The 13,229-nt window shown below is 43.0% G+C and overlaps 1 protein-coding gene across 17 annotated transcripts in view; it reads left to right on the top strand.

Annotated features, from left to right (window-relative positions):
• The first annotated feature begins 466 nt into the window (after nucleotides 1-466).
• The window catches only part of ppfia1 (PTPRF interacting protein alpha 1), a 44,342-nt gene continuing 31,579 nt past the window's right edge, over nucleotides 467-13,229 (top strand). For all 17 annotated transcript variants that reach the window (XM_018763632.2, XM_018763634.2, XM_029256034.1 and 14 more), the window contains exons 1-2: nucleotides 467-1,537; nucleotides 6,265-6,531. In XM_018763632.2, the coding sequence (XP_018619148.1) occupies nucleotides 6,265-6,531 (267 nt within the window). In that variant the 5' untranslated portion in view covers nucleotides 467-1,537. The remainder of the gene's footprint in view (nucleotides 1,538-6,264; nucleotides 6,532-13,229) is intronic.

The raw sequence follows: 13,229 nt of genomic DNA, 5'->3' as shown, positions 1-13,229 counted from the left end.
TGGCACAGGAAAAAAGTGTTTTATAACATGTTTATAATATTTTCAGCTGAGACTGAGAGGGAGCTGTTTGCCTGAGCAATTACAAAAAAAAATATTTTTTTATATTCATAAATTTGGATAGCTGGTAGTGTAGTGGTTAGAGCTGCAGCTTTAGAACCCAAAAGTCATAGGTTCGAATCCCATCTTCAGTTGTACTACCCCAGTCAGTTACTTATCCTAAATTACCCCAGTAGTTACTGAACTGTGTAAATGGTAAAATTGTAAATCACTCTGGAGAAAAACGCACCAGATAAATAAGTGACGCTTGAAACACATATTGAAGATTCATAATATAGGATAGCAGGAACCAAACGATCTTGTATGGGGAAAAAAAACGCACACTACGCAATACGCTGTAGACTATACGTACGTTGCTGGGAGGACGCAAACGTGAGATGGCGCTACGCTCTCCGTCGCGTGTTCCTTGAACGTGCGCGTCCCCGTTCGTCGGCGGCGGCGCGCAGTGATTTATCGGGAGAACAGGAAACAGGAGACGACAGGAACAGAGGGGCCCGGGCAGGCGGAGCGAAGCCAGCGGGGGGAAAAAAGCTCACAAAAACCGGGATTTAAAACCAAAAAACCCTCACAAAAAAAGGTCTTTTACGCACAGGAACGGGATTAATTAGTCTGCGAAGCACAGGAGAAGGGGGCGACTGGAAATAAGCGCACTTGGATCGAGAAGAAACTGCAATAAAATCTGGAAAGTTAAGTCCTCCGTTTCTCTGGAACGGAGCCGCATTTTGTCCGTCGGCGTGCAGTGAGTGGTGACGCGGCCCGAGGAGCTTCTGCACACGGACGACCAAAAGGCAGCAAACAAAGAATGGATCTTTAAATTCGACTTGCACTGTGAAGAGGAAGAGAACGGGATTATTATTAACGGTTCTCGTGCTTTTTTTCCCTGGTTCAACAACCGTCTCCGACTAGCAGCCGTTAGCTCCTCCATCTGCTCGCGCCGCGGCTCTCGCGTTAGCTGCGCTGGCGTGGAAAGTGTCACAGAGTCGGGCGGCTTTGTCCTTTCTTCTTTGTGTAAAGAAACTATTTTTGCCATAAAGAATAACCAACGTTATGGGTGCTCGCTAGCTGGCGACGACGCGGTCCCCGAGCAGTGGCGCCGGCACTGCGGCCTTCGCGCCCCCGTGGCCGGGAAGGACTCCGGACTCCCTCACTCACTCGGCTCTCCAGCATCATCCATCCATCCCTCCGCCCGCCGCCGGCCGTGCAGCCCTTGGCTTGTTTAGATGGTTGGGACGGCGCGCGATCGCTTTCTCGCATCGTCACCGCTCTTTGTTGAGGCGCGAACGGCTCGGACGCGGAAGGAGACGCGGGACTCGTCGTCTCGGAGTCGGGAGTTCGGCTCTGAGTGATCCGTGTGTGGGAACGGAGCGGAGCGGAGGAGGAAGCAGGCAGGGGGCCCGGCGGCGGCGGCGGCACTGCGGTGCAGCCAGTCACCCAGTGCCAGTGGAGCTGGCGGAGCTGACGGAACTGCTCCACTCTCAAGGTAAACGGAGCTTTCAGTGAGTCCGGCTACGCGGCAAATTATTACTACTTTTACTGCTGTTATAAGTTTATCCACAGATAGTGTAGCAGTAGAGTATGAACTTGCTTGTAACTTGGTTGCTGGTTCGAATCCCTGTGCGGATACCCCCAGATCGAGTATTATCGTACAGTATTATAAGCCTTATAAGGTAGTTATAACCAATTCCTTGGACAAACTAGCCTTGATTCAAGATTAATACTTAGCTATTCCATTTTTTTCAGTAAACTATTATATTAGTAATGATGCACAGCAACAATAATTTACAGCTAAGTTTTACTTAAAGCGATGGGTAAGTATAATAATTTAGGGCAGCAGGTGGCATAGTGGTTATATTAAATCGGTGAGATGATGTAAATAGGTTAATACTAGTCATTGGAGAAAAGTGTCAGTTAAATGCAAAAATATAATGTATTTTTATTTTGATTATAAACTGACATACATTGTTATATACCAAAAAATGATGTGAAGTCAGCTGTCAGGGTCTTAGCCCGTGAAAAGTGCTCCCTGCCTGTCTGCTGTGTGGCCATGGGCTGGTGGCTCACCTGTGTCACCCATGGACAGCAGGCATGTGGACATGATGATAGCTCACCTGTGGGTTTGCCGTGTCATCTCAGCGCTTTCGCCTGGGCTGCCCCAGTCAGACAGGCGACATCAAATATTTTCTTCATCAAAAGGATCTTTTTTTTTTTTTTTTGGATAGTGTTTTCCTCTTTGGGCTGTGGCAGCAACTCCTCGACCACCCGAACACGTTTCTTCTAAACTTTCTCCATCACTGAAGCATCCTTGTCACACACACACACACACACACACACACACCCACCCCCCCCCCCCCCGCACTCAGCTGGATAAGTAATAAATCAGTTCGTTATTAGTTTAGAATCAGAATCAGAGCGAGCTTTATTGCCAAGTACGTTCACACATACAAGGAATTTGTCTCGGTGACAGAAACTTCCACAGGACGGACAGAATGACAGTGACAAGACACAGATGAGAAGATGGAATATGTGAATAAAGGATAAAAAATAAAGTACACAATATACAAAAATAGTCACTAGACATATGTATGTACAGGTATGTTCTATACAAATGCAAGGGAATGTGAGTAAGAGAGATGATGTGATAAGTAGACAATTATAAATAGTGTTGTGTATTGCACTGGTTTACTCTCTAGGGGGGGATTTAGCTGTTCATGAGGTAAATGGCCTCGTAGATATGCACGTAATTCTTATATGCTTGGAAAACACAAATGTACTTTTTTTTTTCTTTTTTTCCCCCCCCACCTATTTTCCAGGACGTTGCATAATGTCTTTCTGCCTGTACTTTGCGACGTTCAGGGTAAAGCGAGGTGTTAAAATGTTTTCTGCACGGCCTTCAACGTGATGGCTTAGATACGGATGTCCCTGTCATCCAGGAGACCTGTCTCTGACTTGGTGTGTCTCCCATTATCATGACCGCAGTGCTCTGACTGGGCCGTGTAGCAGCACAATGGTCGGGGACACAAAGCGTCAACCTGTTTTGTCTTGCTGACAGTGCGGGCTCATGGGAGGAGAGGTGTGCCATCTGCTACTGCGGACTTGCGTGCTGGAAAGCGATCCTCCCGTTAAACTCCATTGTGAAGCTTTACCAGCGTGGCCTCATTACTAAGCACAGTACATTAGCTTGGCTGAAATTAGGTTAAATTTTCAGTCATCGTCTCCCAGAACTGAATGTGCACTCCTGTGTGTGTGTGTGTGTGTGTGTGTGTGTGTGTGTGTTTTAACATAATGAAAGGGGGATGACGTTTGGAAGGGTGAAGTGGTCAGTCTGCCTGCTGTGTCTTAAAAATGTTGCATTTAACAGAACAAAGTGGTTGCGCTTGCTGCGGGATGTTAACAGCCACGTGCTTCAAAATGCATATTTGGACAATTTAAGCCATTGATTTTTACTTGGATGACACATTTGTTTTAAGGCAACTTGCAATGTTAGATAATCAAATTTACAGCGATCTACCTATTTATACTGCACGGTATTCCTACTGTATCAGTTCCAATTAAGTACTTTGCTCAGGGGTACTACAGCAGGAACAGACTTTGAACTGTAAGTCTTGTATTACATTTGTTTGTTTAGCAGATGTTTTTCTCTAAAACGACTTCCAATGAACTCTGTGTAGTATCATCAGCCCATACACCTTATTCACCGCAGTGACTTACACTGTTAGATACACTACCTAGAACGGGTCACTCATCCATACATCAGTGGAACACACTCTCTGTGTGTCACTCACAGCAAAGGAAGTGGAGTTGGTGACATATTAGGAAGTTTGAGGCTTTGCGACGCGTTTGAAATTCTGCCCATGTTAACTCTGATTGTGTGTCTGATGTTTATGCTCATCCCTGGCTGTGAAAACACTTGGTAGCAGTACCCCATGTCTTGATGATGAAATTAATCTTTGTCTTTATTTTAAAAGAAAATACTGTTGCTAGGGCAAAGTGACGGAGTAATTGAGCTTTTGTGTGTAACTCAAACCGTTTCCCACACCTAATGACAATGACATGATTCCATTTTTGTATTTAAAATTTTTTTGGAAAACCATATTTATTTAGCTGTCAACTTGTGTAAGGTAACGTATAGTGTTAGGTTTGTATACTAAGCTAGTGAAAATGAAATACTCATTTATTCAGCTGGGTAACTTTTACTGTATCGGTTCACAGTTCCCTCAATCAAGGGTACTGCAGCGGGAGGAGGATTCAAACCAGCAACCTTTAGCTGGCAAGGTGACACTTGCTCTGCCATGTGGTGTTTACTACCTCTATGCTGCTTAATTTATTACTTTTTAAAAAAAAAAAAAAAAACTCCAACTTTTTGGGTTTTTTTTTTTTTTTTTTTTTTTTTTTAACACACTTTAGCATATGCTGTTTTCCCAACTTTTTTTTTTTCTTTACTTGTCCTCTCATCACACTTGAATAGGCAGATGGAATGATTTTCATTCTGTGTGATCACCTTTTCCAAACTAGCTTTCACCATCAGACTAAAATCAGTTTAATTCAGTGTATTTAGTGCAGCACCCTTTCCAGCAGGTATTCTCACTGTACATTAAATTTTGACAGCTGGTAGCAAAGTGAGTTAGAACTGCTGCCTATTGACCCAAAGGTTCGAATGGGTTCAAACGGTGGGGCCTTCGTTTAGTACCCTTGAGCAAGATATCCCAAACACCTGAATTGTAAAATTACATAGCTGTACAGATGGATAAATAATTGCAAGTACCTTAACATGAGAGAAAACCGTCAGCTAAGTGAATAAATGTTAATGTAAGCTCCTGGTTCTGAGGCTTTCTGGATTGCTGAAATAACAAGATCTGTAAAACCACCTCTGACCAGGGCTGCTAAAATGTGCTTTAGAAACCCATCCTCTGAAGAGAAGTAATGTTTAGTACTCTAATTACAGCAAAGTGAGTAACCTGATTTGCTCTGAGATATGGTTAATTGTCGCTCTTAGTGTCATAGCTTTCTGGCAAATACAGCCTACAAAGAGCCTTATGATAAGTAAGGATTATCATGAATTCTACTTGTGTGTTTGGTAGGTGGGGTTGGAGAAGTGTGTGGTTTGTTTTGAGCAATGGTATTTCCACAAATAGGTCCAGTCTTGTTGAGCAGATTCAGGTGTTGTGGACATGGGGAAAAATGGTTTTGCCAGTTGTAAGCTGTTACAGTCAGTGTTGCCTTATTACTTAGTGTGCTGTTTGCAGCAGTGTGGCCCCAGAAGTTGAGATGTTTCCGTTGGTGAAGAGTAACTAGAAGGCAGCTGTAGGAACCTCCCGTCGTCATTCGAGCGATGGCTGTCCCACGTGGGAACGACAGTAAATACTCCACATCAACAAGCAGCGTTCCTTTTAGTGGTTCTTTTCTTGTACCATGTGGTCTCTTAGAAGTCTAAATCTTTTGAGTCCTGTCTAGTGATGGTGCTGTTGATGATGGTGTGTTTGGCACAAGACCTTTTTTTCAGCCTCAATAGCTTACGGTACAGCAGGCAGCGTAGTGGTTAGAGATGAAGATTCCCGGTTCAGATCCTACTCCTGCTCTGGTACCCTTGATCAGAGTACTTATCCTGAATTTATACTACTACTACTAAGAATACGCTGCAGTATATGTGGGTAAATCATTGAGAAGTTGTCTTAACATTGTAAGTCACCCTGGACAAAGGCTTCAGGTAAGTTATGATGGTAATAGTGTTACGTGAGCTGGTTACCCAACAGTTCCATGTTGAAAATACTTATGTGCTTGTAAGGTTCTGTTATTGGTGTTTTAATTAGTACTTTGCTGATTTCAGGAGAATGGTGCTCCAAGACCTTCGTTACACTTATACCTACATGTTTTCAGATTGCATGCAAAGTATTCCAGTATGTTTTTGGATCTCTAAATTGATCATTAAGAAAATTTTACATTTCCAGGTAGGAGTGCCGTAGTACCCATCTCTCCCATTTCCCCTTTATCACAAAAGTCGAGGTGCTCTTATACTATATAACTAGGTCAGCTTTTGAAGTAGAGCAAGTACAGTCTTTTTTTTTTTTTTTTTTTAAATCCTGATATTATGTTCTTCTCAAACACTGCAGAAATACTGTGATGGATCTGAAGCTTTGTTGCTGAGCGCTGCGTTTGACCGGAGTTTGTTGTTGACAGTTCCCTTGACTGTGCTTTGGGCTTCTTCCCCAGATGATGTGCGAAGTGATGCCCACAATCAGCGAGGCAGAGGTCCCATCAGGGGGTGGCGGAGGAGGCCGGGGCTCGGGGTCCCCGCTGCAGTCCGATTCGGACGGGCACTTTGAGTCGCTGATGGTGTCCATGCTGGAGGAGCGTGACCGGCTGCTGGAGACACTGCGCGAGACACAGGAGAACCTGGGCCTGACGCAAAGCAAGCTGCATGAAGTGAGCCATGAGCGCGACTCACTGCAGAGGCAGCTCAACACAGCCCTACCCCAGGTGAGTGAGCAAGCGAAAGCACTTTGAATAGCATTATTTGGACTGGGTTACTTGAGCAGGTTCTAGTGAAGGCCCAGTATGGGATGTGCCTAATGTAGTGAATACCTTTCATTGGGTGTTTCAACATAACAGGTTTTGCAGCCTGTAGTTAAGGGAGTTGTGACAACAAGAATTTAAATAGTTAATGACCCAAAGTCATTATCAAGGCTTTCAGTACATAGTCCTGCTATGGTATCTTTGTGCAAATTGTTTAGGGGCCAGCATGTTCAGTCATGTAACATGGAAGATTGTGTTGAAACTTTCTAACGTACATATAATTGCTTTCAGTGAAAGTGTGGACGTTCATCTGAATGGGCTGTTGGCTGTTTTTCTGTTTTTAGTCAAAGGTATAATCAGTTTTAGTTTGAGGGTTTCGTACAGATGCTAAAAGAAGTTCCCTTGAGCTCGAACATAGAGCTGAGCTAGATGTTTCTCAGTTGATACTACTGATTGATGATGATTGGTAACCCTGAGGGAGTTTACACTCACCCCAGTTTCAGTAATAGCAGCAGAGTTGTATTTTCGATTTGATCCCTCGTCCAGTTTTTGTGTCCTCATTTGAATAAAAAGGCTTCATTGTGATATTTAGCAGCATTATTGTTTTCAGCTGAGGAAATATTTTCTATATTTCTTTGGGAAATGATCCCTGCTGAGACCACACTATGTGGATTGTTCTGCTTTTCCCAGTAGGTTTACTATAGAGTTTTTATTAGGTTCAGAATTTAATGCGCGTCAACTATAAGGTTTTTTTTTTTTTTTGGACTTGCCAAGTTTGGATATTCTGAACATTGATCAACCCTCAAAGTTCCTTTGAACACCAGATACCGTGATCTCTCAGCAGTATGAAATGGTTCTATTTTTGTACAAGAGCTTTTTTTTTAATTAATACCTTAGTTAGTTGTTTGAATACATTTAGTATTATTCAGGTGATTAAAAAAAAAAAAAAAAAATGTAATCTGCCTCCAGTGTGAAAACTATATTTGGATTCCTCCACTGTGTCTGTTTTCCCCTGCTTTGCTACCTAGTGTGGTCTCCACACAGACCAGTATTCAAATATGACCAAATTTTCACGTTTTACCTGCTTTAGACTGTACGCTACAGGTTCTGGTTAGAATTAGGATTGTTGAGGAGATAGGTCAAAGTGATTTGTGGTTTTAGACTAGTCAAGTCCTGCTTTTCAGTGCTCAATACTGTTAACCTGTTTGTTGGGTTTGGGAAAAATTATGATATAGCCTTTTAAGCCTGACTGGTTTGTATCCTTGTAAAACAGATACTGCATTTCTTTTTCATTTTCTTCTTGTCTGGTTTTAGCATTTCCTAGTTCTGTCTTTCCGCAGAAGCAATTATGTGGTAAATCTCAATGTTTTTCTATGACTGGTAGTCAGGATCAAAAGTGCTTTTGCTAATAAATGTTTTAATATTTGTCAAGGTTGTAGCCATGGGCAGTTTTACTTGCTCAGATATTCCTGTTCTCAAATTTGCATTTTGTCTTTGAGAACAGCAACACCCCAGGATTTTTTCAGCAATTAGGTTAGAAGAAATACATTCTAGGTTTTCCTCCCATCAGTTAAGCTCTGAATCTCCTACTAAACTGGTTTCAATATGTAGTAAGTATACTTTGCCTCTACTGTTCTGTTGAAATCAACTATAACGTTCTTGTTGCCAAAGCAGTTAAATTATGCTGAGAATTATCAGGCCTCAGTACAACTCTACAATTTGAGTTGTCTATGCTGAGATGCACCAATGTCCATTAAGCTGTATTATCATTTGGAGAGCACTAAAATGTTTGCAGACTCATTGAAATGCATCCTGAGATGATGATGCTTTGCTGCTGTTTTATTTTTCTGTATTTATTTTTTTGAAGGGTCCTGTCATTGATGCAAAGAAGTGGTTTGCTGGCATGTGGTTCTGTCAGCCAGAATTGAAACCAATGGTTCTGCTCATTAGCAGCTTGGATCTGCAGGATGTGTTGGTGCAGTTAGTCAGATGCACCCTAGGCCTGCCCAGCTGCACGCCCACGAGCCCACCTTAATTTAACATGCAATTTATTAGAAAAGTGTAACACTATCTATTATATTTCTAATATTAATGGCACAACCTGTTTGTAATTCAACATGTTTGTGTACTTTTTGTACTCACTGGTTGGGTGGAAGTTTCAGTGAGAAATATTAATGGGTTTTGAAGGAACATGAGCATATACTTTTAGATAGGGTTTCATGACTTTGTTTATAGTTTTAAGTGCACTGTTGCCCGATGGAGTGAGTTGTAATTCATGACAGATTTCCTGAAAACTCGGATGACGATCATGTGGAATAAAAATGCAACCTGATCTGTTTTGGCTCCTATGTGCGTGTGGCCTCCCATCTCCCCCGTTTGTTGTGGTGTCCCATTGTGCTCACAACAATGCAAGCACACAAGTCTGTTCTTGAAATGCTCCTCTCTGTTGGCAGACACGGTGCGAGGAAAAATAGGTTCTGGACAGGCTGTTGCTTAAGGGACAATGCGGTCTGTAACGGTCTGCAGAGAGTTCAGTTTCATAGACATATGTGCAATGGGACCACTTGCCTCTAGACACCGGTCCAGGCTTATGTCTTACCTTGTGAAATGACATTACAATTCAGTAAGCATGCAGGGAATCTGCATATTACTAGGAAAAGTCCTACTTATTCCTGGGCTTTGGTGTAGAAATTCAGGCTGAATAGGAATATGATGGAAGGTGTTGGCTTAATTTGTGTGGGTTCATACTTAATGGGCATCTTCGTTTCTTATCTTACCGTTATATTTCTAGGCATTTGTAAGTCATTGCTAATTTTATAGATTGATCAGTAGCCTTCTGATAAGGGAAAGGCCTACATTAAGCTATTGGAAAAAGCAAAATCAAGCAGCAAAAATGCCTTCTTGAAGGTATTTGTGGTTTGGACAAGCTTGCTGTTTTTTCTGGCCAGGCGCAAAGCCTATAGCTGTCATTAATGTAAGCCGAGTGGAACCCCGAGTGAGTCGTAGCGGAGGATAGGGTTTGGTATGGGGCCCGGATCAGTGGAGCGACTGCTGCAGGCCGGTATGGAGAGGATAAGTTTGGGGCTGTGGTCACTCCAGCATGAGGGTTGCCGCCTCTTGGCCCCCCAGCTGTCAGAGGAGGTGAAAGGGGAGCAGCCCTGGGTCCTGCTCCTCCACAGAGGCATCAGAGCAGAAATGTGCTGATTAAAAGGTACCTTTCATATGTCCTGCTCACTACAGAATGTTCTTGCATCAGGTTTGCTCATAAGGCCCTGAAATGAGCTCACCTCCTGCAGTTGAGATTGCCACTGGATCAGGAGGTTTAAGGTGTTTGACTGCAGAACTTGCCAAGAAGCAAAAGCCATCTTTGAAATGAGGAATTACTGCTGTGCAAAAAATGTATGAATTAATTTTGAATACAGCTATGCATGGAGATGTGTGCATTTCGATCAGTCTTGTCAGTAGTTTACACTGTTGGGTACACATCTTGCCCAGTGTCTAATCTTTGAGCTGTAAATAGTTGTCTGGTAAGAAAGGGCAGAGACTGGAACCTGGGTTCCTTCTGTGTGGGGCATGACGAGCACTGGGAGACTCACTGATCCACTTTGAGGTTTCAGTGTTCAGAAGTTTTTATTGAACTCAGATCTTCGTGCATCATTTAGCGATGCACCCACAACTTGAGCTAAATGGCTAAAGGCGTCCAGTGTCCCCACAATGCCCACATAACAGGATTAGCCCTATTTCTACATGTGAACAAAAAAAAATTCAGGTAAAGCTTGAAATTTGCTGGCAGCCGCTACATGCTGTTAATGGCACATCCTGTGATTCACAAGTGAACAATGTGCGTGACCTTGTCGAAGTGCAAAAGCAAAATTAAACGCCAGCATTTTTTTTTTTTTTTGCACAATTCTGTAGAGATGTTAACTGCAGAGAATTATGGGAAACGCTGTATGATGAGTCTCCCGGACAGTATGAATGGACAAAATGAAGCAAACGGCTGAAATATGATAACAGGCACTGTCTGCTGCTCCACTGAATTTCTACTTAGTGAAACCGATAGAAGCCTCTTTCAGCAGAATGCTTCTCTTTACCTCTATTAATGGTGGCTGACTCATCTATTGCCGTTTTGGAGTGAAGTTACTCCTCCCTGCTCTCGGGGGCAGTGACGGCTGCACCGGATGAAAGGTGGACTACCATACGCCCGCAGGCAGGAAGGGAGGCTGTCGTCAGCATTAATAGAAAAGCTTTGACTATTTAATGTAAACGTGACTGTTTGAAGATGTTCGAGCATTTTGATCATTCCTGCTTCTCTTTTGTGTAGAGTACATCCTAAAGGATATGTGTGTCTGTCCTGTATGTACTTTTATTTGTCCCATATCAGCGTACACTTTAGTATCTTAATGCCCTGAGCCGTGTCCCCACAGGGCCGTGTTAATGTTTGGCCTAATTGAGGACAGAGGGGGTGGGGGTTGTGGCTACGCTAAGTGGACAGGCAAACTCCCTCTGTCTTCCTTCCTTCCTGCTGGAGGAGCTTTTAAGATGGATAAGTGTATCAGCCAGTCCTCCGAGAGCCATTCCACTGGGCTCGGTGGGCTTCCTCCAGAGTAGCCGTCTTTCTCGCACCCACTCCCAGTGCCTCATAGACTGTAACAGGATTGCAGCAGAGATGGACAGAATGTTCGCACATGCGGCATGATGGGTCTTATAAACACCTCTTGCACATATACGAGGGATGTCCATCTTTGTGGTTTTTTTTTTTTTTATTATTATTTAATAAATGAATAAACATGGTGACCTCAGGACTTTTCCCATAAATCCTTAAGATTCTATTCTGTGGCATCTTTAAGGAAGACTTTTAGTTTTTCCAGTTTGCTCTTACCTTCTTCAGTGAACAAGGTGACAGCAGATAGCAAAACATTACATAGAACTTGGACTCACGGTCTATTATTGTTGCAGTACCTTTGAGCAATGCATTTACTCTGAATTGCACTAAGGCCATACCTAGCTGTATAGGTGAATGAAGTAATTTGGGTGAGACGTCAAGTCAGTCAGCTAATGGTCAGTAATGTTTTGCTGCTCTTTAAAAGTACAGGTATGGTGAAAAAACTGTTTCGGTGAAAGTTGATGTTTTATGATTGGAGCCCAGTCAGCAGTGCATCTGGACGTCTGGTTTAGCTTAAGCTGCAGCCACATTTTTGAATATCTCTGGTTCCCAGGCACTGGCAAATCAGGAGCCAAGCTGGCCTGAGAGCTGAGATTTATGGTATTTATATTGCTGCTCTACTATAGGGGCTTTGTGCTACTCTGAAGGCAGTGCCTCTTTTCACGTGGTTCACTTTTTTCTGTTTTAATATGAAGGGAGAACGGGCTTATTGGTCTTGTGATGGCCAGCTGGATGAGGAGCGTTTTTGAACCCCTGTGAGGGAGCACGTTGCCGTGACCCACTCGTCCTTCTGCTTCACTTGGCTTCCCTCGTCTGCCTCAGGGCCTAGCATATAAGTAAATGTTTCCATCTCTTAGTGTGAGGGTGCTGGAGAATGAATTATGAACGTAATGGATTTCAGAACTGGCCACTAGCATATTAGTTATGTGTAAGTGATCGCAAACTGGTCTTGCAGTCGTCCTCATGTGTACAACTAAATTTAATTTGTCCTATAGAAAAAGCTATTGGAAGAACTGTGTAAATGGAACCGTGGAGCATTGAGCTGTTAACCTGACACGGACTCTGCACACGTGTACGTGGCCTTTTCCCCAGCCATGTTGTGTACTATAAGTAAAGTTCCTGCACTGTTGCTTAGTGCATACTGGCTAGTGGTGGGCAACACAAACGTGGCATAACGAGAGCACAAGCAGTGCATGCTGGGCCTTGTCCTTTAACCCAAGTTAACGGTGCCAAGATAAGCGACGGTGCATGTCATGTATCGCTTGCAGCAGGAGCCGGTCAGGTCAGACACCTTTACTGACCCGAGTCAAGTCAAACTTATTAATTGTTGGTTTGGTATTTGAATCCTTTTTCTTTATCCCTGAGTTCTCAGTATCAGTAACTCTAATAGAGCCCTATCTGGGCTCATTTTTCACCTTTCCTGTTGTTACTGCTCTTTGTTTCTATGTCATACAAATGCTTGAATAGTTTAATTTGAAGGAACCTAGACTTACTATACAACAGAGTTGGTAAATGTAGATTGTTGAATGGGTAGTAAAGTGCTGGGTAGCAGCAGCACTTCTACCAGTTTAAAATGCTAAACTATTTTTTTTCCTATGACTTCTGCACAGGAAGGGTACAAGTATTTGGATGGGATAGGTCAAATGTTGAAAAACCACTCAAATTGTTTTATTTTAGTAATTTTTCTGTAATTTTTTTGTGATGTCTATAAGAAACTGATTGCCATGTTATAAAATGCGTTTTCACTAAAAACAGCAAATGTATTTTATTAATGAATCAATAGTACACATCCTCCCCACACTAATTCAGAGCAACTCCTTTCACAGCGTGCATTGTGTCTACACCTGGAACGACAGGCTTCCTAGAAAACATTTTTCGGGAAAACTGCAGATCGCTGGCGATAAGGGATGGCTCTAGTGGCGGCCGCTCTCGGCACAGACGACCTCAGTGGCTTTACTAATCTCAAATCGCAGACAGCTGGATCTTTTGGCATTACAGC

This window comes from Scleropages formosus, chromosome 11 (assembly GCF_900964775.1).
Source record: "Scleropages formosus chromosome 11, fSclFor1.1, whole genome shotgun sequence".
Lineage (NCBI taxonomy): Eukaryota > Metazoa > Chordata > Actinopteri > Osteoglossiformes > Osteoglossidae > Scleropages > Scleropages formosus.
The sequence above is the reverse complement of the archived record's forward strand: the minus strand, read 5'-3'. Positions and strand labels throughout refer to the sequence as shown.